Source organism: Macrobrachium rosenbergii, chromosome 2, assembly GCF_040412425.1.
Source record: "Macrobrachium rosenbergii isolate ZJJX-2024 chromosome 2, ASM4041242v1, whole genome shotgun sequence".
Lineage (NCBI taxonomy): Eukaryota > Metazoa > Arthropoda > Malacostraca > Decapoda > Palaemonidae > Macrobrachium > Macrobrachium rosenbergii.
The window spans coordinates 86,286,822-86,313,062 of record NC_089742.1 but is presented as its reverse complement, the minus strand read 5'-3'; the positions used below and the strand labels follow the sequence as shown (position 1 = coordinate 86,313,062).

The window sequence follows — 26,241 nt, the reverse complement described above, 5'->3', positions numbered from 1 at the left end:
TTCTTAAAGCACCAGTAAAGAGAGGGCAGTAATACAGTGTCCAATAAATAAAGGTCAATGGAGACGAAAACACGAGAGAAAACTTAACAATATTTATTACACAAAGCAAAAAAAAAATAAACAGTCAGCCTTGTGACTACAGGACAAAATATGCAGTCCTTAAATAAATCCAGTAGGATTACCTAATCTCTAAAACTAAATCCCTAAGACAGTAGAAAAATAGCACATACGCAGTATCAAATAAGGGCCCAAATAACATACCTATAACTAAATAAGGTTAGGAAGGAAGGAGGAGACATACAGAAAGAAAACACTTAAATTCCTACCTAATATTATAAAACTAAACTTTAACATTAATAATAATAACAGTAATAATAGTAATAATAATAATAATGAGAAAAAACCAAAACTAAGGAATAGCTCCTCACAGTTTATAGGGGGAACAAAGGGTTACACCCACACTTATTGGCGTCTAGTGGTGCTAGGCTGAGGGTCATAGCACCGGGGAACTCTGACACGGTCTCACAACAAGCAACCAGGGACGGCGTCACTCAACAGGTCACAGCTATCGGAGGGAGTTCTGGAGCACAGGTAGCAACAGGGGTATACTACTGGTAGTGACACCCTGAAATAAATACCAAGAGGACAATACCTGTTCACAGACTCCCTACGTTCCTCCCCGCCACAATGCCCCACAACTGCCGCACTGATGAAGAAGACGTCCTGGAGGATGCAGAGGCGCCCTTCCTGCGTCCACTCGGATAAATGGGAATAATTCCTTGGGAAGTAAAATAGGATTAGTTATCAATATTGATTTGTTGGTTAAAAGTCACACCACAGCATGAAACACTAGCCTGAGAGGTTGAGCGAGGCATAATTAGCTCAGAAAGCCGTGGGTGGCACAGTCATACCAAGTGAGCCCACAGCGCAAGGTAATCCAAGCGATCAAGGTTGGCTTAAATGTTTAGAGCCACCTGACCCAAACCAACCTCGTGCTAAATAACAAACCTTGGTCTGCCCTACTGACTTGGGGAGAATCACAACCCCAGCACAACTTGTCTCAGAGGACAAAACCGTAAAAGCCTTACCGAATGGGTGTTCCAGTCAACACTCCAAATTTCTGTTCCTTCCAGCTCAAATGACCCTATTCAAATCTCTGAAACAATGCAGGAGTCTTCAGGGCAAACTTTTACATTCCAATGTCCGGGAGGAGCCAACAAATGCAGATTTCACGAGCACGATCGACAATGGAACCAGCCTTCTTCAACAGATCCAATTTAGTAATAAACTTGGCAGACCCCGATTAATCCAGAAATCATCAACAATTAGTGGAAAAAATCATTTTGGCTGTGGGTAACGATAAAATTATGCGGAACTTAATCCGCGTTCTTTACCAGTACTATCCTCCCAGAAAAAAAAGATGGCTGAACAATAATGTCAACATGTAGTTGAAAAAATTTTTTTAGGGTTAAAGGACTCTGCTTTTACAGGGAAGCATCAAAATCAACATCATTAAAAACCATTAATCCTGAAAAGTTCTGAAAAAGAATAGATTAAAATGACACTTCCTTTGATTAGAATTAAATGTTAAACTATTTTTCAACACATTTTCCATATAATGCATACAAACCAAATATATATATATCATCTCCAGATGTACATCAACTACCACAGACACGGGTTCAAAAATCGCCAAGGGATCACCACACTTGCCAACATAAGGCTTTAAACGACATATGAAATACTACAACCTATGAACCGGGAGCCTAAATAAAGCTCAGACAACTCAGTCAGGACCCTTAACCTACGAAAAAACTGTCCATCCATAGCAATACCAATACTAATTCCCAGGTTCAAATGAACGAACCTTAACCTTTATCGAAATTCATTCAAGAGTTCCAAACTCCCTGGCAAACTTCCAGGACAAATCCTAGACCTCAAGTCTTCCACCAATCCTCCAACTTTCACCTTCCAGTTGGATTTTACTCAAACATAATTTCTAACTGGTCATGAACTTTGTGCCCAAATACCAACTCGAAAGGAGCTACACCTGTAGAAGAGTTATGATTTCCCTTGAAGAGGGCAAAAAGGAGGGCTTTGTCCCACTCGCTTAAGAATCATAACAATGTTTCTAAGAGACTTGAGGGTTTGATGAAACCTTCCACCAAACCTGACTCCATGATAAACGCTGGTTTTGAATGGCCAGTTCAGCACATTTAAACTTACGAGTGAACGTCCCACAGTCGGTCTGAATTACACGAGGGAGACCATACCTGGAAAAGAAATCCATTAATTTTTTCAAAATAAACTTTGAAGTAATACCTTGTCATAGGTATAGCTTCAGGAAAACGAGAATCCATGATAGTTAGTAAATAAATAACCAGTTTTAGAAAAATTACCCTACATCAATAACCAACTCTGGTTGGCAGGTATGGATGCAACCTTTAGGAATACCCTGGTTGGCTTCCCATGACTTGACAAGAGGGTTGATGAATCTGCTTCACAATTTCATTCCAGGCCACCAGAAATAAGCCAACCTTTATTCAACATGCCCAAATGGTTGAAAAGAAATTTGTGTGAGTCAAACAGATTTTCTGAACTGAGACCACTTATGAGACAACACGACCAGTTTTATTTACATCATCAGTGCGGGACGACTAAACCTTATAAAACTAAACCAAACCTAGGCTTAGTCAGATCCTCGACATCACCCAAATCAAAATTAAATTCATCTTTCTGAGCTTTAATAAAAGCAGCTCTGTCACAATCAAAGTTAAAACCAACTACATCACTACACTACGGCTACTGACCCATGGCCTTTCTACATCTAACTTTAAGTTACTTAACATTAGTTATCATTATATTCATTTAAATTGCAGTGCTGCAGACTGAAAGTTACAGTCACGGGACTGCATTAACGGACCATAGGGAACAGCTCCTGACCTTCTCTATCCAGCATGTCATTCCCCAGGATACCAGGTTCCAGGGATAGGCAGATCATGCAGGTCACAGTTATCCGATCATATCCTGAAAAGTTCTGGAGTTAACCAAAGGAGCAGACCAACTGAATCTGGGAAACCTCCCAACACTTCAAAATTACATATACTTAGTGACACCTGAAAGTAGTCTTCAAAAATCAACAATACCTGTGTCCCTAAGAAACTTAACCTTGTTCCAACACAGTCATCACAAATCAACCTCCAGGCTGACATATTTATCAAATCAAGTCACAATTGACCATTAGGAACATCTTTGACATTACTGCCTACACTACTACTTAACTACAGATCTGTCTACAGCACTACCTTAGTTAGACCTATCAGGAATTACAGCCACTGGATTTTGACCATTAGCCCAGGTAACGGGTGTTGCATTGGTTTTGAAATGCCTGGTTTGTAAACCAGTAGCAAGTTCCTCGACGACCTGAACTCTGTTTCCTTATTAGACCACAAATTAGGTAACCCTATTAACAAAATCTAGGGGAGGAATCTCCTGGACTTAAATGTACCACCTGAAAAAGAATTAGGTTCATTTTTAGGGGTGTGGGGAATCGACAAAGAGGCATCTACTCCTACCACCACTTCAGGGTTATTCAACATTTTATAATTGAAATTTCCACTACCAGACCGATGAGTCAACACATACCATCCGCTAACTGAGCGGCATTACACTTTAGTAGCCTTCACCTCCCAGTGCACCCTCAACTCCCTGCTACAGGCTTTCTTAAATTCTTCAAGGAGCAGCAGTTCACGTAACGCCGCAAAAGTGACGACCTGTCGACTCTTTAACCAGTCGTCGAACTGTTCCTCCTTGATGCGGGGCAAACTGACAAAGGACTGTGCAGGAGTTTAATGCATTACGAAACCTGAGGCGATAGGGCCTCAGGGACCAGATCATACGCTTTCAAAACCAAGCTCTTAACTTTTGATAGTCCCGAGCTACTCCCTCCTCCAAGGCATTATATACCTGAATTGCCTTGCCAACCAACCTACACTGGATAAGAACTGTCCACATCTCTGTGGGCCAAGACAATCGGGTAGCCAACGCTCAAACGCCTTGAAGAACTCTGGGACATTCTTCTCATCAAACATAGGCACTAATTAATGCCGACCTAAATTAAATTCTCTTCAACCTCTACCTTTGGTGAGCTAGCCATATTTGCTCTCTGTAGCTTAGCCATTTCCAAATTTAGATTTACCATCTCCTCTCATGACGCCTAGCCCTCTCGTTTTCTCAAACTCAATCTTGCAAAAAAAAATTTTTACATATATAAATTTAAATTCCATGTCCTCCTTAGATTCACCCAAAACATTAGAAAGGGGGACAGGTTCCACTGGTACAGAATTAAGAGGCAAAGGATTATTAGACAAATTCCCACTACCTTAAGGAAACCTTTGGGAAAATTTAGGACCTTCATACAGGGTACCGATACGAGGAGGATCCTCAAACAAAATAGACCAGCTGCCACACTCACATTGTCACTATCCACTTCCACACTCCCTTCACCAACACTTCCTAAATCACTCTCCCTATCGCAACCAAATGCCTCTAAAGCCAGCCATATCCTGACTAACCTTACTCTGACTAACAACAAAACTTCCTTCTTCGAAAGACTTCACCACAATACCCAACCACTGTGCACACTCTATTAAATGTTTCTTATTCAAAACCGGCAGATGCTTCAAACAATCAGCTGACCCCAAAACTCGGCCGGATCAAAAATAAACACTCCATGATGCAAAATTAAATAATTCGGGGGGGAAGGCAACAATATCAACAAGGCAACAAATATTAAGCGTTCAATGAGTGCATCCACAGACCCAATCACTGAACACCCTGAGCTCTCTATCCTGTCACGGTCGTTAATTATTACGACCCTTGTGAGGGCTGAAGTGCAAGTTCTTAAAGCACCAGTAAAGAGAGGGCAGTAATACAGTGTCCAATAAATAAAGGTCAATGGAGACAAAAACAAGAGAGAAAACTTAACAATATTTATTACACAAAGCAAAAAAATAAACAGTCAGCCTTGTGACTACAGGACAAAATATGCAGTCCTTAAATAAATCCAGTAGGATTACCTAATCTCTAAAACTAAATCCCTAAGACAGTAGAAAATAGCACATAAGCAGTATCAAATAAGGGCCCAAATAACATACCTATAACTAAATAAGGTTAGGAAGGAAGGAGGAGACATACAGAAAGAAAACACTTAAATTCCTACCTAATATTATAAAACTAAACTTTAACATTAATAATAATAACAGTAATAATAGTAATAATAATAATAATGAGAAAAAAACCAAAACTAAGGAATAGCTCCTCACAGTTTATAGGGGGAACAAAGGGTTACACCCACACTTATTGGCGTCTAGTGGTGCTAGGCTGAGGGTCATAGCACCGGGGAACTCTGACACGGTCTCACAACAAGCAACCAGGGACGGTGTCACTCAACAGGTCACAGCTATCGGAGGGAGTTCTGGAGCACAGGTAGCAACAGGGGGTATACTACTGGTAGTGACACCTGAAATAAATACCAAGAGGACAATACCTGTTCACAGACTCTCCTACGTTCCTCCTCGGCCACAATGCCCCCACAACTGCCGCACTGATGAAGAAGACGTCCTGGAGGATGCAGAGGCGCCCTTCCTGCGTCCACTCGGCCGGGAATAATTCCTTGCGTCGTCCTGAGCCCGCAGGAAGTCCACACCACGCACAAACACTAGCCTAGGGTAGGCTACAATAGCTCAGAAAGCCGTGGGTGGCACAGGAACTGGAGCCCACAGCGCAAAAAGGTAATCCAAGCGATCCAATAAGTGGCTTAAATGTGTGGGAGGCATGCAAGTCAGGCCGTACTGACTAGGGAGGAATCATACCCTCCGAAGAAAACTTTTTGTCTCCAAGGACGACCACCGTAAAAACACGAGACGAAACTGCCAGTCAACACTCCAGAGTCCATGGCAGCTCTCACCCACATCAAAAGAAACAATAGAGGGGAGTTAGGAGTAAACTTTTTACACACTCCAATGCCGGGGAGGAGGCCACCAAATGTCTTTAGCAACACAGCCTTGTCACAAGCAAAACCAAACTTAACCTTAAATAAATCAATAATTAAAGAAAATCACAAGGCTGAGACCAACATAAAATTAATGACAATTACGTTAATACCTGATACTGTGGAATGGGAATTATCAACCCTTAAAAGGAAAACTATGTACTACCTCCTATAGTGTCAAGGAGGATGTGGTATTGTAATTCCAACTGTGAAAGCAAATTGCTTGCTTTTTAGCAGCCTCTACAAATGTATTATTGATAGATCAGTAGGATTTGAAATAACTGCATATTAATGTAAGCTGAGACTTTCTTACCCTGTTGATTTTAACAGATTTAAGGAATCCGCCATTTTTAGCACTCCATATTATGACAAATTAATAACGATATTTCATTCTGTAATAAAGATAAAAACCTATCCTTTGCTAAAATCAAAACATATTCATTGTTATATGATGAGAAGTGAATCAGTTCTGCCAAATATTGAAGAAAACTTGTTTAAGTACATCCATGAAGTCTTAGCTACAAAGGATTGGTCATTTATGATGTGTAGTAATCGTGGAGAGGCTGAAACTATTATGCACTTAGTTTATGTTTGTACATTGAAGAGAACAGTTGTGAAGTGGATAAAAAAAGTACGGAGCCAGTTTTGTAAAATAAATACAGAAAATTTTATAAAGGTTTTAAAACTGGATTTTCAAGCCTATACAAAAAAGGATAAAAATACAGCAATGATATTAAGTGAATATATAACTGGAATTTGGTATCTTCATAAAGTAATGCCCTTAGCAGATGAGATGAGTCGTGTATGATTTCATTTATAAGAAGTAGAATGTTCAAAACAAGATTTATATTGTTAAAAGCACTTGAGGATAAATGTCATTTATTTTTTACTGGAGAATATGCTCATCTCGAGAAATGGGAGTAACATTTGTGTAGATGACTTAGGTAAGTAGATGTAAAGGATATATTAACAACATTGTGACAACTAACAAAAAAAATATATTTGTATAAAAGATAACTATGTGCAAAACTATGTGAATTTTCTCAATAAAATAAAACAAAAAATAATCTATGTATACTTGATATAGGTGTTATATCAGCAAAAAAATTTTTGTGAATAAACAAAAAACATATCTGGCTTCAAATCAAGCTAGCATATGAGGAAATACCATTGTGCATATAACACATGCAAAGACCAAGGAACTCGAGGTTTCAGATTCCTGGCAAATAAATCAGCACCAAATGATCACTGACACTTTTGAGTCGATCGCAAGAGTGATATATTCCCAAATTTGGCTGATCACACGACTACATCTGATATTTACTAACCTTAGAATGGGGAGAAAAGGAAAGGCATGTGTACCCCTCTACCCTTTATTGCACAGTGAATAGTAAGCTAAGTTTTGAACCCCAGTGCTTAATGAACGAAGAAACCAGTGCAACTGTACTCTGCTAAATTGAAGAGGTTGTCTCTTTTTATTAATAATGCATCACACACTCATTTTCAAGTGTTGCTATCTGTGGACAAAATATTCGTAATCTGTGATTTTATACAGATCTACAATGAGGAACTGTGCAAACACACAAAATCAGTATTTATCATAAAGCAGTGTCAATGAAAAAGCATTATACGTGTCTATGGCCAATATATATCTTTTTGTCTTGCCTCACAATGAGAAGCATCACACTTTGGTTGACTTTGCCTTGAACTTCGTTCAGTGTTTTCTTGTGTAACAAAACAAACAACAAACAAAAGACTGTTTAACAATATAACCAGTCGGGGTGTTCCGATGGCCGACATGTTGCTGGGCATTCTGCAGCTGTAACTCTTTTGAACGCTTTCATGTAAGACTTCTCACCGACGTAAGTGTGGTTCACTCTCTGCGAAGGAAACGGCTTGGAGCCAGGAAAGGCCGCACAAGTATACGAGTCGTGGGCTGTCATGTCGTTCTTTGCTAATGACCAAAGATTTTCCTGAAAAAAAAAAATTTTTTTTAAGCAATCACGAGAAAAGAGGAACAGTTGTTGAAGCCAATTCATTATTAGTATGAAATGTTACATTGTGTGTGTGTGTGTGTGTGGTAAGGTTCTTAAGTGGTAGTGGCCAATATTATGAAAATATAAGATTTATTTTTAACAATTGCACAGCGACGTGTCACAGGAGGCATCAAAGTTATGATTTATGAGGTTATTATTATTTTTTGTATAGTTCCGCAAGAACCACTCTTATGTTGCAGTTTCAAGAACTAATATACTTTAATAATTTCATACATAGGTTTAGTTTTGAAGAAACTGAGAGAGAGAGAGAGAGAGAGAGAGAGAGAGAGAGAGAGAGAGAGAGAGAGAGAGAGAGAGAGGCAAGGCGAGTTAAGTCTCACATCCAAAGAAGACTACAGTGTTTTCAGCTCATCCGAATTTTTTTTTTTTAAGAGAGGCGCTGTTCTAAAGACGAAGACCTGTCAGACCACTTCCATAAGTTATGATCGGCTGAAGCAGAGCACTCTGCATAAAGTGTTGTGAATTTTTTTTTTTTTACTTGTGCTTTAATGACATCAAGTAGAAAGCCATTCGCCACTGTATTGGCTGAATGTTTAAGTATATGGTGACAGAGATAGCAAAGTTTATGGAACTGGCAAGAGATATGGGGTTAGAAGCAGAAAAGTGAGGAGATCTATAACCCAGTAACAAGACCTAGCCTGGGCTGAGTGGCAGAAAGAAAGAGAAGCAACAAGAGTGGAAGCTGGAATGCAAAATCAAGAAGCTGAAAGTGGGAACAAGAACTTCAAGTAATAAAACTCAAGCTGAAGTTGGTAATGGTACTAAAGAGGGAGAGATGAACAGCACTAGCGAGAGCCAAAACTGGTACTAGGGTGAGTGGGCTGTTTGTCTGAGTCCATTACTAACAGGTAAGAGTCTCCAAGATTTCCTTGAACCATGATAGCCTAAAGAGGTCATTATCAATGAAATATGCGATGACTGAGAAAGGCTTTGGGAAGAAATTCCGTGAGACTAGGCCAGAACAAGGTGAGACTGCATAGCTAGCCCACACAGATACTTCACCATGTGGGTTTAAATAAACTGAATGGAGAAAAGAGTTTGACAATTTGGCAGATTTTCTCAGGGGACAGCTTATCAGTACGTGTTTGATGAGATGGCACAATTAACAAGAGATATTGGTGAGATGGTAAAGTTTGCAGAGCAGTACAGTATTTAGAAGTTCACGGATAAGCTTAGTTGAATGCCAGAAGCAATGAGGGAGTATAGGGGGAGTATCCAGAGATCTAAGGATTACAAGACAAACAAGAGAAAAAGTATAAAGGACCTTAAAGAAATGGTCAAAGCTGATGCTGAGATGGTTGAGAAAGCTGTAGGGACAGATGACTAAAGGGATGAATCAAAGGAAAATGATGCAAGGATGGGTTTGGAAAAAGCCATTACCAAGACCACAGAGGTTGTGACCAAAGCCCAAGTCCAAAGTGAGAGAAATGCAGTATCAAGCCACTGGCAGTAGCTTTTCACATTCTGCATGTAGGAGCAGAGCAGCTAAAAGAAGGCCAGCAGAAGGATCCCAATCTAGCCAAGCAGTCTAGTCAAGCAACACTGAAGACATCCAAATACAGGACCAAGGGTGAATGAAATTCTAAATTAAAATTTATAAACTGTATATTACACCATGCATTCCTAGGCAGGGTGACTGGAGAAGTGAGGCATATATTGAGCCCAAATGATGAAGTTGGCCCTTGAATCCATCATCTATAATTATCTTGGATCTCTGATGACGGTTGACCACATAAGCAGCAGTTTCCTTTGACAGGGAGTGGTTGCAGATGTAGGTCTTGCGACAATTGCCAGAAGATTGCACCAAGAGGCATATAAGAGCAAAGAACAAGTAGGAGGGATGCCATTAATGGAGGAACTATTCAAAAGGGCATCATCAGACCTAATTGGATCTATATTGCCATTGTTGGAGAGGGGCAACCGGTACATCCTAATTATGGTGGACTCCAGTAGAAAGTATCTGGAGACAGTAAGACTCTCTAAAACAGAAACTGAGCAAGTAGCAGAAGCACTAGCTTACTTGAAGGTTTCAGCAAGAAAAGATTGCCCAAGGAAATGCTTAGAGACTGAGGCACCTAGTTTACTTCTGACAGAATAAGGGAGGTGAGCAGCCTGGTGAGCACAAAGTAACTGTGTACATCTCCCTATAACCCCAGATGTAATAGGTTATATGTAACGATCAACTAAATACTAAAGTCTATGCTGCTGAAGATAGAACTGAGACTGAGGTCTACTACCAATCCCATTTATTTATCAAGAAGTATCACATTCAAGCACCAGATTTTCATTCTTTGAGCTACTGTATGGAAGGGCACTGAGAGGACCTGTACAGATTCTCAAGGAAGTATTGATCAGAGATTGCAAGGGTGAAGCCCACAGCAGACCTACATATGTGTGTCAGTACTGGGGAATTTCCTGGAAGAGACCAGATGACTATCCCGAGAGAGTTCACATGTTTGACACTTGGACAACAGAAGCATCTCTTTAACAAGAGGACCAGAGACCATCAGTTCAGGGTGGGACATGAAAGTGTTAATGATATTACCACTGAAGGCTAACAAGCTGATATTTCAGTGGAGAGGGCCATATGAAATCAAGGAAGAGTTAATTGCATGTATTTCAAGTTTGAGTTCAGCAGAAAACTGATGACTATATTTGAACATCCTGACTGGTTGCAAAGAAAAGGAAGTGAATAAAGTAGCAGCTACTATCATCAAAGAAGAGAGATGCCTGAGTGTGACTGTCATTGAGAAGAAAGCTGATGAGGACCAAGTAATCCTGGATGAGGGCTGGTTGGAATGTCAACCACAGATGGAAGAAGTGTACAGACTTGTGCACAATGGCAAGCAACAGGAGAAGCAGTTACTGCAGTTGCTGGAGCAATACCAAGACATCTTAATCCGGAATCCAGGAAGGACTTCTTTGGGAGAATACCACACTGAATTGATGCCAAAGCAGCCAGTCAAAACAAAGACATATCATTTACTGTATACTACTAAATAACTGATTTATGAAGAAACTGAGGATATGCTAGAAGTGGAAATTATCAACAGGTCAACTTCTGCATACTGTTCGTCAGCAATGATGCCAAGGAAGAAGGATGGATCAAACAGGTTCTGCAGGAATGTCATAACTAAACACTGTAACCAAGTCTGACAACAAACATGAGATATCTCAAAGCCATGATGGTGAAACTCTTTGCATCAACAAATTTTTCACTGAGACAGACTGAAGCAAGGGATTTTGCCAGATCTTAATGGAAGAAACATCAAGGAAGAAGACAGCATTCACAGTTGTGAGTTGATGTTATCATTTAAAGAGGTTGCTATAGGAATTATTGAACTCAACAGTGTCCTTCAACAGTATGATAAAGGAAATACTATGTGGAGCCAAGAATACTTACTGTTTTGTGGAAAAACACTTTGAGGGATTGAAGGACCTATTCCAGAGAATAAGGGAAGCAGGATTAACTGTCTGACCTTCTAAGTGTTGAACTGAATGCATCAAAGTGGAATTCCTGGGACACACAGTCAACTTTAATACGAACACCATGGATGAAGCAAAGCTGATGAAGATCCAGGATGTAACACCACCGAGGAGCAAGGCACAAGTAAGATCATTCTTTTCACTGACAGGCCATAATTAGAAGTTTGTGAACATCTACGCTAATCTTGCAGTGTTTTTAACTAACCTAGTAAAGATGGGATGGCCAAACTGATGCAGGCTTTAGGAAATGAAGTAGGTTACTCATACTGATAACCTACTTCAACAGGACCTTCATGAAGAGGAGGGATGCACCGAATAATGAACTAGGAGGTATGCAGCTTCAAGAGTTTGCTGATGGCATATTTCCATTTGTTTATGTAAAGTACGAAAGAAGAAGAGCGAGTGCAACAATTACATCATTGAAAAGGAATTCCTAGCAATAGTATTTGTAGTTGATAGATCCCGTCTGTACCTATATGGGGTGTATTTCTTGACGCAGGCAGACCACAAGTTTCTGTGTACATCAATGATGCAAGATGGAAAGTCCAAGAATTATGAGGTGAGCCATAGCATTCCCGAGATGCATTCCAGGAAAGCTCAGAGCTGGCAGAGATTACCTGATCAGGCTAATTTTTAAAAAATTATATGACCTTTTTGTAAGTGAGGGTGAATTGTCAAAGTATGATTTATGAGATTACTTGTAATTCCTCCTAGCACTGTTTCTCTTTTGTAGTTAGGAGAGCAGATAAAATCTCCAACTGTCTTTGACATTTGAGATAATATTTGTTAATGTGAAAAATACATCTATTTTTGAAGGAATGGTTGTTTAGTAAGATTTTAGTGAAATTTTGTTTCATTATTTTATGCTTTAAAGCTTGACAATATGACTTTCTCAAATACTTTACATAATCTGTTTATTTGAGATATTTCCAGGCTGGCTTTGTTTACTAGGATGTTTAACTTTTGTTAAGTGGTAATGCACTGCATACACCAGAATCCTCGAGAACTGGAGGCAGATGCAATCACACATAAAGAGAAAGAGAGCCAGAACAAGAAAGATGGTAAGGCAAGTCTCAAATCTCTATTCATCCCACACAGAAAAAAGCATATTGGCCAATACTCCTTCTTCAATAGCATTTTTTTCAGCATTCGCTTCTAGAGAGCTGTGCAAGGACAAAAATCCCCTTCAGACCATTTCCACAAGTTATGATACACCTGAAATAGAACATATATAAAGTGTTGTGAATAAATTTAATCAGCTTTCTTGTACTTAGTTTTAATCATACCAAGTATAAAGCCATTGGCTTAAAGGCCTAACAAACCACACACTACACATTGTTTGCCAGTGAAGATTTTGTCCCTTGTTACACTGGTAGTTAAGGACTGTTCTATTAAGTGCTTCTCTCACAGAGCATTGTACTCTTTATTTTCCTCTCTCCCTCTCTTTCTGAATACCTTGTCTTGATTTGTCATGTCTTTTCTTGTCGTACTTTGTATTGTCTAGATTTGCCAACCACAGACTGCTACTTGTATGATCATTACCAGCTCTCGAAAGTTCTGGCACAGAACACACTCCCACATAGTAACCAATAACACAGCATAATCTTGGTCAATTCTGTCAACTTAGAAATCTCTCAGACAAACATGTAAAATATTTAAGAAAATCATAATTGACATGCCATTAAATGTCATGTAATATTCTAGAATTTCAATAACATTTTACTTAACAAATATAACTCACTATGCATTTATACAAAATTAGCACGTTTAAACCAAGCTCAAAAATAAAAATAAAAAAATTCTCACTTATTCTCTAAAATTATAACAGAAAATGAAACCAGGGGAACTACACAAAAGAAAAAATATACTTCACATTATGCATACGATTGACAACACGTCCCCATTAGAGAAAAAATATCTCAATTTTTTTCACTTTAGCCTGCTGAGGTAATTGGCACTAATGATGAGCTTTCCAGGAATGATCCACTCCCAACTTGTAACTGGTGTCCTATGGCCCACATCATAATCATTGGAGTTCTTCCAGTTTTACACCTTTGGATGTAAGCTAGTGGCCTGTGGTCTGTCTGTATTATGAAGTCCACTCCTTAGGAAAATGGATAGAATCTCTTAACTGCAATTGAAAAATGGATAGAATCTCTTAGCTGCAAATATTATATCTAGGCATTCCTTTTTATTTGTGTGCAAGTTATGCTCCTTCTTCTCCAGTTTCCTGCTTGTATAAGCAAGAGGACATATGCCGTCGGTAAAACTTGCAGAAGTAGGCTTCCAAGTACTTCATTTGATGCCCCAATCTGTCTACCGCTACTCTCCTTAATAGCACCCCCATTAATGGCATCTTTTCTAGTGGTATTTTGATACAATCTTCTGGCAAATGTCACAGGCCTTGCAAAATCTGGTGACATCTGCAAGTATTTCTGGCAAAAAGAAACTGCTGGTTGTCGACCCTCAACAATGGACTTCTGAGCAACTATATTACTTGGGTACAATATATCCTTGGCACTAGGATTTGCCACGCTTCTCCAGCCACCTTTCCCTTGAAAGTATGACACAATCTTTAACTTGAAAGTTCCTTCAAACTTTGCCCTGTAATCTGCATTAGTTTTGGCTCTCACCCACTCCTTGGCTAGACAAAGTTCCTTCTGCTAGATGTTACCGCCAATGACTTGATACTTTGTTTCTCTTTCTTGACTTGGACTCGGGTTGCAAGTGCTGTGGTGTCAACAATGGACTTTTCAGGATCCATCTCTACATCCTATTCTTCTGGCTTGACTTTTCAGTTGTCTGTCCATGCAGTATTCTTAACCATTTCTGCCTCAGCTTTAATCACTTATTCATAGTCCTTTATAACTGGAATATCTCCACAAAACCAATCATAAATGGGGTTACATACACACATAACATCGTATGGTGTGCTTACATTATTTTTTGTAACTGGATAACTTCAGATACTCCCATCAATGGATGCACAAACCTATTTCTTATCATTATTTGGTCCAAAGTTACCAAACTCGTTAGTATAACTGCAGTTGTACAGCCTTTATCCTTTACCAGTTAAATCCTTATTGCCTACATGGCACCCGGACTTTTCGTCGCCGGACATTTCGTTGAACAAACCTTTCGTCGTTGGATGTTTCGTCGAATGGAAGTTTCGTCAGTCTAACATTTCATCGAAGGGATTTTTCATCGACAGACTAATAAAGTAGATACGTAATAGTGTAATTAGAAGCTAAACAGCCAACTAGGTAATTACTCAATTAGAGGTCAATAAGGTATTTTTCGTCGACAGACTATAGCAGAGTCCACCTAGTTTTGCAGCTAAGTCCCGCCCACTGCATGCCAGTGATTGGCTAGCTCTCGAAGGGGGAATGACGTCACACCAGTTAACAGTCCAAATGATTACCAGTAGTGATATGACTCCGTTCGGTAATGTTGAGTTTCGTGCTTGAATCGTGACACCACATATTTGAGTTCCCAGAGTTGTGAAGTATGCAATTGATATCTCCGGTAAAAGATATATTAAGTTATATATCATTATGAAGATCTTGGATCATTTTGTCTGTACATCGCTTTTTTTTTATCATGCACAGCCTAAATACACAAGCATCTTGCTTTTTTTTTTCCTTTAAATTAGTGTTGGCCTAAATAAGCGATCCCACATAGACCACATTAATTGAAATGAAGCTAGACTTATGCAGCCATGTCAAATGTTGGTATCATTGAGAGATTAGGCCTACACGTCAATTTCTTATCGCAAATAGTTTTCTACCCGTATCTGTTGGAAATAAAGTAGCTTTTAATTGATTTGGTAGTTTCAACTCCACGATATATAATATCTATGCATAAAGTGGAATGTACACGTATAAGCATGGACATGCGTGGATGGCCATACTAATTGGAACGCCACTTATGCCACAGAGAATAAAAGTAAAACTTGAGGACACGTAGCCGATGGCACACACAGATCAATCACAGGACTGCCTCAGCCTTACACACAACTACCAAACTGCTCTCAATGAACTGTATTGAAAATAATTATCTACAAAATGGATAACAAATTATACTACTGTGATGAGCAAATATAAGGCTGCTGTAGCATTTCTATGAAAATGAAGGCTATGGTAGGAAGGCATCACAAGATTCTTAACGAAATAAGAAAGAAAAAAAAATAATTGAAAGCTGAAAAAGTTATGTATGAGATGATCCAAACCAGTTTGCGAGTAGCCCATGATTCATTTGCTTTTGGGGGCATTCTTGTTGGACAAACGGATACATAAGAGTCAGTAATTTTCTTCTCTCTCTCTCTCTCTCTCTCTCTCTCTCTCTCTCTCTCTCTCTCTCTCTCTCTCTCTCTCTCTGTTGTTAGGAGAATATTCTAGCGCAGACTATATTCATAAAGATCTCACTTACTTTTAATTATAACAAAATACTAAATTTCAATTAACAAGAGTAGGCAGATAATTCTTTACACCAGTATTTTATGAATAGGTCTATGTTTATTCTGCAATGCTAGGTTACCATATGAAATTTTTTTGAAGACACTACAAACACCATAACAGCAGCAACAAAAACAAGAATAGCCACAACAAGAGCACAATAAAACGGCTGAATATAAGATAGGCCTATAATCCAAACGTCATAAAGACATAGGACATTATAGGTCTATGTCATTATTTATGATCCTGTTATTTCGAAAGGAGATAATGTCCTTAAAAATTCTCAGCAAATTATATCCAATATGACTCGTATAGCCTACCATACTGTAACTTTAAGTTAAACATAGGCACATTCTGGTTTTGTAGAGTGCAGTCACTGCTTGTCGTCCCTCCAAATGTGTAAACGACTGCAATTAAACCGATTTTATGACAATTAAAGTGTAGTAAAATTTCCTGAAATCAAAATGAAATACCAATCTGCATAGCTCTGAGTAAGTCTGTGTGTTTAAGTTTAAAGTGGCGAACACGCTTGGCAATATCAGACGGTAATTATCATTGTCCAGTGACTCAAGTGCACCGATTCAAACGCAGACATTCCCTGTGTCACCTTCGTATTCAGGTGAACCTCTTTTATGAAAAACAACATTGCAGTATAGGGCAACACTCCTGACTTTATTCATGTTTTCCTTTTTTTTTTTTTTTTTTACCATTTTTAGGGATATGTGTGTTATGATTTTATTTCAGGGGATAATATAAAGTTTCCTTTTGATAATCAGCAAAACGTATTTTAGTTCGGTAAAACAACCATTGCAAAATAAATGAAGATGAAAAGAACCACAGATTAACCAGCTTTTCGAAACCATTGCCAACCAAGCAACTTCAAGGATTGGTCGAGACGTAATGAGTGGGCGGGGCTTAACTGCAAAGCACGGTGGACTTTGCTGTATAATAAAATAGATAATGTAATGGTGCAATTAGAGGTTAAACAGCCAACCAGGTAATTACTCAATCAGAGGTCAATAAGGTATTTTTCGTCAATAGACTAATAAAGTAGATAATGTAATGGTGCAATTAGAGGTTAAATTAAACAACCAACAAAGTAATTACTTAATTCGAGGTCAATAAAACATATCAGGGTCTTCAGCTGGTTAAAATAAATGTTTTTAAATTATTAAGAAGAGAATTTGTAAAACTGAAGACATTCTTACTATGAACTGTAAAGGACTGCATTTTCTTTAAAGGTAAGAGTTCACGATTCATTAGCATGAATATATTTTTATTATAAGGTTTTACTTAAATCAGTTCAGAGCAAAAATTAATAGATAAAAAATATATATATATACTGTATATATATATATATATATATATATATATATATATATATATATATATATATATATATGTGTGTGTGTGTGTGTGTGTGTGTGTGTGTGTATGTATATATATATAGTTTTCTGATAGTCCATGGAGTTCACTGTTACAAATCATGGCGGAAGGAAACTACTGCACAATGGGTATGCTTATACAAAATTGGGGGGCGACTTAAGACAGTGAATGATACGCTGCAAGGTGGATCCACTCCAACATTCTCACCCACCAGATGCAAGTAGAGCGCTTGTACTCAAGACAGTAGAGAAGATGAAGGAATAGAGCCTCTAATACTGAGGAAGTTACGAGTACTATAATTCAGAACAGCACAGCTGACTTCCCCTTAGAAGCAGCTGGTTCTCTCCCGAAAAAAGAAAGTCTTAGCAGAAAGCTTAGAAGACGAAGAACATTCACAGATTTGAACGAAGTAACAGACCAACTTAGGGTTTCGTTAAAGGGTGAAAGATTCGTTTTATTCGAAGAGGAAAGCCTCATTATAATGGCAACTGACGTTAATCTCGATTTATTGCCAAGAAGGATGCATTGGTTTTGCGACGGTACATTTGACAGTGCCCTTGCCAACCATCAACTACATACCATCGAAGCTCTCCTTGGAGAAAACCATACTGTTCCACTTTGCACTGCATCACGACATTCAAAAATCAAGAAACATATAAAATGGTGTTTTCTAAGCTTAAAGAAACGCGTGCATGGGGCCTATTTCAATAACTGTTTATTTTGAAAAAGCTGCAATAAGTAGCTTAGAAAAAAAAATTTCCTGATACATACATCTGGATGTTTTTTCCATCTCGGTCAATGTTTTTGGAGAAAGATTCAGGACTGCGGCCTGCAAAATTGATATAATCTGCAAAATTGGTATAATGATCCGAGGAATGCTTTCCTAATAAAAAAAATATGACAGCTTTAGCATTCGTTCCAAAGGCGGACGTCATGGGCGTATTTAATGAATTGATGGCTTCTTTAGGTGAGGAAACAGATAACGTCTTAGGAGAATTTCTCGTCCAATTTGAGAGTATTTGGTTAGGCGCTGTACAACGGGGAAGGCTGGGACGAAGCCCACAATTTGATATCTCCATGGGGAATGTAAGCGAAGACGTTGATGGGGTAACCACGCACAAATAATTCTCTTGCAGGTTGGCACCACATATTTCAACTACGACTATCAACCAAACTTATCTCGCCTTATAACAAAACTCAAAAAAGAACAAGGCAATTGGGAACTAGCACTACAACAGGGTTTATGCAGTAATATTCCCAGAGTTACTAAAACGAAATATGCAACTGTTAATGAAAGGTTAAAAAACCTCTCAGATGACTATGAAAACTTAGATAGACTGCAGTACTTAAAGATACTGCATACAATTTGTAAGTTTTACTGTAATTTGAATAAATGTATATTATATTCCAGTGAAAGCACAGTTATTCCCCCAAAATAAAAATCTTTAATGGTTTTATTGAATATGTTTTCTTTGTACATAATAGTGAAATTTCCTTTAAAAAGAAATCCATAAAGAAAAAAAAATAAATTGCAAGTTAACAACATACTAAGTTTTAAGTGGTAGGTTGCTAAGAGTTAGTAAAAACTATAAAATAGGTAGTTAGGAGATGCACAGATGGAAAAGGAGTTATTTAAAGAAATAAAAAATAAAAGAAAAGCCACAAAGGAAAATAAAACCATCTAACTACTATACGGTTATTCTACAAGACATCCTTAAACGAAACTTCTGCTCGACGAAAAAATCCCTTCTACGAAACATCAGTTCGACGAAACTTCTATTCGACCAAACGTCCAACGACGAAAAGTTTGCTTGACGAAACTCCCATTCGACGAAGCGACCGACGACAAAAGTTCGGTCACGGCCCACATAACCCTCAACAAATAGCAAATTATGGGGCCTTTTCCTCTGTTCTGCACATTGGTATTCCCCTAATACAATGGGTAGTTCAGTAGTTCTTGCCTCTCTGCTTGGGTTTCTGAAGAGTCCCACTAGACTTCTTTATTGGTTTCTGGCATTCCATTAAGCTTACCATAAACTTCTAAATATGGACTCAACAAGCTTCACCATCTCACCAGTGTTCTCTGGTAATCTTTCCTAGGGAAAACTGCTACCTTGGTTGAAGAAGTGCTGATAAACTTACTTCTGTTGAGCAAGTTTGCAGAATCACCAAATATCTCTACAATCAGCATTTCAATCCACCTGCTGAAATTTCTTTTCAGCCTAGCTACTCTTCAGTATGTAGAGTAGCTACAGACTAGTATGTAGTCTCACCTGGTTTTGGTTTAGTGTCTCAGAATTTCTCCTTAAATCCTTTTTGAGTCATCTCACATTTCTTCAGCAGTCCTATTTTAAGGTTATCATAGTTCAAGGCTTCATTAAAAGACATACTGCAGACCCTTATCTGTTAGTAATGGACCGAGACAAATAGCTTACACATCTCTAGGCCAACCTGGACTCTCAGTAACCTTCTCAAACCTTTCGAGTCTGGGTAATTTGGACTTTAAACTAACTACAAAGGTGTTAATGTTGCTCTCTAAAGTTCCACTACCAACTTGTGCTGTGAATCTTAATGCTAGGAATTAATGTGTACATGCCTCTGCTTGTATCCTCTCTTCATTAGCTCTTTGTTTTCAGCCTCTTCTTTCTGCCTTTCAGACTCTTCTCTTGACTCTTCTCACGCTTTCTGTTACTTTGCACTGGCTAGATCTTGCTCTTCACGAACAAAATCCCTTATTTCTTGTCCTTCTAAAACCATCTTCCAGACCAGTTCCATGACCTTGGCTGCAGCTGTTGCTGCCATGAAATTGCACCAGAGCACTGGCACTCAAAATGTCCTGTCACAGTCAGCAATTTGTCACAAAATGTGTGTGGTAGGGTTCTTATATGTTAGTAGTTAAGAGTTTTATACAAGGTATGATTAAAACATCATAAGAAATATATAGACATAAAGTTCATTGTTAATACTTTTCCAACAACATATCACAGGAGGTAAAAATAGTTTCCAGCTGATCATACTTATAGTAATGGTAGTCAAGGCTTGTCCTTTGACCAGCGGCTCCTCTCACAGAGCAAAATACTGAAATGTTTATGTAGAACGGAATGCACTGGATTCTCTCTATCAGCATGAGAGGACTGGACACACTAGCCTTTCCTTGTCTCAACTTGTCTAGTTTTACTAATCATGGATGCTTATTATAAAATCATCACCAGTTCTTTAAAGTTTTGGCAGAAATAAACTTCTAGGAAAATCATAATTGGCATCTTGCACCATGATTGGCTTTGCCAAACACATATTCTTATCAATAAGCATCTATACAAGGTTATTGGATTTAACTAAAGTTCCAGAATAAAAAAAAGTTCTCTTATTCTCAAAAGTGTAACATATGAAACAGTAAGCTACTAAGGGGAACTACACAAAAGAAAAAATCCTATCACATAATACAATTTCCACTAAAGGCAATGGCATTAATTGCAGAGACTATCCTTTTATTTAAATTTTGAATCAGTCTATATCTTTCCTTTTTCTCTTCAGGCAAAATTCTCAGGAACAAGAAAGACTTTTCATGCTTCTTTCCATTTTGCTATTTATAGTCGACAGACCGTTTCCTTACCCATTGGTGGCGTCTTCAGGACTAAATTACAAATTGATATAAACTTTTTTTATTACAACATGCAGACTTAACAGCTAAGCCGAAAATGTAAAACACAATAAAAAAAACTATGTCAAAGAGGTGCGTTGACCATAAGAAGCTTAGAAGCTTGCCTGAAGAGAAATAGAAGAATACAGATTGATTTCAAGTCCAATGATAAGATAATCGCTGCAAATATGCCACTGACTGCAATATAAATTGCGTGAAAAAGGAAATAGGCCTAAATCACACACACACACACACACACACACACACACATATATATATATATATATATATATATATATATATATATATATATATATATATATATATATATATATATATATATATACGAGTATTTGTAATGGGAAAAATATTCCTTTAATTATTATTGATTTGTTTAGGAATTGATTCATCATCCTCCTCTAGTATCTTTGCACTACTACTGTAAGAGTGATTGTGACTATAAAATGTTTTCATTTTTGTTGTTGTCATCGAATGCATAGCAGTGTAGCCAGTCCCTTGTTTTGTTTTTCTTTCACTCTGAGTGTGGGAGCGCTGCCCTGAATCTTTCGTCTGCATTTTGATAACACTAGCAAATCATATAAGGGTCGAGAACGCTGTCGAAGGTGTGAGAAGGATGTCTAACGGTCCAATCTTCATTTTGGCTAATTTACGAAATTATTAATACAAGTTATTATCTATCCCTTGCAAGGGATCTAGTCCAGGAGTTCTGAAGAATATGCAAATTAACCAAGTCCAGGAGACTAAGCCTAGTAGAATTTTGGCATGATGTAATGAGTAATAAAGAAAGGAACTGAGGACCAGGGATTTTCTTTAATGCCACCTTACCTTTGTCACCTAAAATCAGCGCTTCAATTATCTCTCAGTGGGAAGACATCACCTGCCTCCTCAGTAATAAGACCTATACACCCAAGGAGTATCATGTAATAGCAGGTAGGACAGGTCTACCCTAATTCCCAGGCAGCGTAAACGTCAGAAGTCTTCATACCCACCTTGTCAACTATGACACAGCACCGTTCTCCAACCCCTGTCTCCAGGCAAGAAGACTGACAACAGTGCATATGTATAGTAGTAGTATTATCATCATATCTTAATGCTTTGGGGGAATTCCTCCGTGACACACACACACCACACACACACACACACACACACACATATATATATATATATATATATATATATATATATATATATATATATATATATATATATATATATATATATATATATACATATATATATATAATTATACTCTGACTCAGAAGCCTGATTATATGGGATATCATTTTGGATTTGCACTAGAGGACCTTAATGTCATCTTTATCATCTCATCATTGTTGAAAGACTATTTCTTATGGTTCAAATAAATCATGCTTTTACTAACTGCTAATGCTCTCTGGTCTCCTGTTTCCGAAAGAGCAGTTTTTAAAATCCTGCCCCTTATGGATCGGACTTCTTTTTCATGCCACATGCCGCAGCCACCCCAAGTTCCGGCCAACATTGGAACTCCGTGGTATGGATGGTCTCGCATCACGTGGAAACACTGTAAATATTTTGGTCTGTCATTTAAGATCTTTATAAAAAAAAATTTAATTTCTATGACATTAAATATGTCCAAAAGATATCTTTTTGGCAGAATTATTCAACATTGTTTCATCAGTAACTTCTATCCAGCTGCAATTTTTATGACAAGATACAGATTATGTTTAATGTCAAGGGTATTTTCTCAATAGCTTTAATATGAGTGAAAAAAAACTGCTGACTGACAGTGCCAGATGAGAGCCACATCCTGACAGCATCCACTTCCCTCTGAAGTATGGGAGAGTCTGCATCACGGACCACGTACCAGTCCACTAATGGGTCCCCCATCACAGCAAACCTCCATACTCGCGCTGTTGCTTTACTAATGTTACCTAAAACTGATAAGAAAGCATTAATTAAGATCATTTACCAGTAAATTATGGACTCTATTTCAGGGACGTCATTTCAGATTTTTGTTGGGGGGGGCGGGCAAAGATGATTAGAGCTGGTTTTTTTTTATTTTGAGCTATTTTATGTGCTTTTTGAAGCCACATAAGCAAGGTATTTCAGCAAAATAGGCAGAAAAACAAACATTGTGTGTGATAGATAGATAGATAGATAGATAGATAGATAGATAGATAGATAGATAGATAGATAGATAGATAGATAGAGATATAATTTAATGTGGTGACACCTTTGAATTTGCAAAGACCTCCGGACCTTCACACTCCTGCAGTCTGACCTTTGGAGTCAGGCTGGCCCCCTTCCTCCATGGGTCTAGGAAACTCAGAAATCTTAGATCCCTGTTAGAATACCCTGGCCTTCTTCTGCCCCAGTCCCAGTTGGGATGCAAACCAGCATCCTTTGAGTTCTCTGTGTCAGCCAGGTAGAGGAGGTAAGGGGAAGAAGAGGGAGGGAGGACACTTGGAGGCGGCATTCCCCTCACGCATGCTGCCACTGGTGGCGGGTTGCATGTCGACCCATTAGGCAACATGGCAGCAACATGGAGTGGAGGCCTGGGTAGTCAATGTCCTTCGGGTGGGCTATTTACTTCCCTTCAAGTTTCCTCCACCTCTCACCAACCTTCCGGTCCACCTACAGACATATGTTCCCAGCTCACCAAAGGACCTCATTCTTTGGAACGAGGTGAAGGTGATGCTGAAGAAGGGCGCTGTGGAAGTTGTAACAGATCAGTCTCCGGCCTTTTACAGCAGGATCTTTCTCGTAGAGAAAGCATCAGGGGTATACAGGCTGGTCATAGATAATCTGCCCTGAACCAATTCGTTCGCCAGACTCAGTTCAAGCTGGAAATGACATGTTCAGTGCTCGCAGCCATCAGGGAGTCCAACTTCATGCATATGGTGGACTGCAGGATGCGTATTTCCAGATACCCATCTATCAATCCTCCTGCAAGTACCTCCACTTTATCCTTGGGAGATGGTGTACTAGTTCAGGGCACTCTGTTTTGGACTCTCAACCACTCCTCAGGTGATTCACGCAAGTGTTCACACTTGTGTTGACTTGGGCCCATTCACATGGGATACGTCTTCTGGGGCATCTCAATGATTGGCTAATCCTGGTGAGCTCTTGTTCACAGTTGCTCCAGGACAGGGATTGACTTCTCAAATTTTGTTGCAGCCTAGGCATTGTGGTGCGTCTCAAGTCAGACCTCATATCCAAGCAGAGGATAATGTACCTGGACATGCTGATAGATACAGAAGTAGTGAGTCTTTCCCTCAGACTCCTGTCAGCAGGTTCAGGGAGACAGCGCAGTCATTTCTCTCCTGACAGGAACAACCAGCTTGGATGTGGCAAGTCGTTCTTGGTCACCTGTCATCTTTGGAGAAGATGGTCCCTCATGGGCAGCTACATCTCTGCTCCCTGCAGTGGAGCCTGAAGGAGTTCTGGTCTCAAGCAAGGAACCCACTATCCCTTCTCATTCCTTTTTCAAGAGAAGTGAGGCAGGACTTAGCCTGGTGGCTAGACGACAGGAACCTTGTAATAGGAGTTCAGCTTCACATTCCCCCTCCTGAGATGCTTCTATTCTTGGGCACTTCGAGGGAGGGATGGGGTGCACACCTGGAGGAGATACTAACTTTGAGGATGTGGAATCAGAACAACAGGCACTTCTACTTCAACATCTTGGAGCTCAAGGCAGCCTTCCTCGCCCTCCAAGAGTTCTGGGATCGAGTGATGGGGCACTCTATGGTACTGATGAGTGACAATATCACGAAAATGTCATATGTCAACAAACAAGGGGGACTAGTGTCCTTCAGCTTCACCAGTTGACAGTGCAAGTGCACGAGTGGGCAGCAGTACACTCAGTGGAGTTGTAAGCCAGATGCATCCCAGGCAAGAGGAATGTAGTGGTAGACAAACTCACCCATCAGGCTCAAGTGATAGGGACAGAGTGGTTCCTACACCCAGACATATGGAGAGATTGTTCAACCTTTGGGGATGTCCAGTAGTAGACCTTTTCACAGCCTGGCACAATAGGAAGTTGTTGGTGTTCTGCTCACTCGTCCGAGACCCTTAGACTGCAGCAGAGGACACCTTTCAGCACCCTTGGAACAATCTCGACTCGTACGCTTTTCCTCCGTTCTGTCTCATTCATCAGGTGAGCAACAGGGTAATGATCACCACAAATCTCAGAATAACCCTGGTGGCTCCCAAATGGCCACATGCCGAATGGTACCTGGACCTGCTGGCTCTGCTACCCAAGGCACTGAGAGAAATTCCTCCTTAGTACAACCCCCTATTCCAACCCCACTTAGGGAGGTTCCACCAGTCTGTAGAGTCCCTAGTCTTTCAGGGTTGGAGACTATCCAGTGTCTCCTGTGGGCAAGAGGCTTTTCTCACCAAGCAGTGTCGGAGATGTCTGGATATCTTCGGAAATCCTAAGTAGACATCTACCAGGGGAAATGGGCTATCGTCTGTGGTTGGTGTCATGGAAAGGGTTTCTCTCTGGTTGAAGCTACTATTCAGTAGGTAGCAGACTTTCTCGTCTTCCTTCGCCTAAAGAAGCATCTCTGTTACAGCAATTAAGGGCTACAGAGCCACCCTGGGCCTAGTCCTATGTCTAAAAGGCATAAGTCTCTCTTCCTCATGAGAGATCTCCATTCTGATGAGAAGCTTTGAAAAGTCTTGCCCTCCCAGCGAATTCAGGCCCCCTGAGTGGGATGTTACTCTTGTCCTTCAGAGCCTGACTCACACTCATTATGAGCCTGTTCGAGAGTTGTCAGGCAGGGATCTGACCCTCAAGGCTGTTTTTCTGCTTGCCTTGGCATCGGCAAAGTGAGTAGGCGAACTCCATGGTCTTTCTTGTAATGTCAAACACTCAAGGGGATGGGGATCTGTTTTGCTAGAGTTTGTCCTGGAATTGGTAACGAAGACTCAGAATCCATCGGTCCTTGATGTTAGATTCGAGTCCTTCTCAATACCCTCCCTAGATGACTTTGTAGGTAATGAACCAGACAAGATGCTACCTTAAGAGGACTTGACAGCTCAGGCCTGGGTGTCGATGACTTTTTGTTAGTACTGGCAAGACCAAGAAGGAGGTGTCAGAGCACGATCACTTTAACTATTAAGACTATCAACGAGATACCTTTGTCGAATGAAGAGGATTAG

At 39.4% G+C, this 26,241-nt stretch overlaps 1 protein-coding gene across 1 annotated transcript in view; it reads right to left on the bottom strand.

Moving 5' to 3' along the window:
* Positions 1–6,780: 6,780 nt before the first annotated feature.
* The window catches only part of LOC136843440 (uncharacterized), a 109,950-nt gene continuing 90,489 nt past the window's right edge, over positions 6,781–26,241 (bottom strand). The window contains exons 6-8 of the mRNA XM_067111948.1: positions 22,861–23,012; positions 22,478–22,636; positions 6,781–8,025 (exon numbers count right to left, since the gene is read on the bottom strand). Coding sequence (XP_066968049.1) covers positions 7,813–8,025; positions 22,478–22,636; positions 22,861–23,012 — 524 coding nt within the window. The 3' untranslated portion in view covers positions 6,781–7,812. The remainder of the gene's footprint in view (positions 8,026–22,477; positions 22,637–22,860; positions 23,013–26,241) is intronic.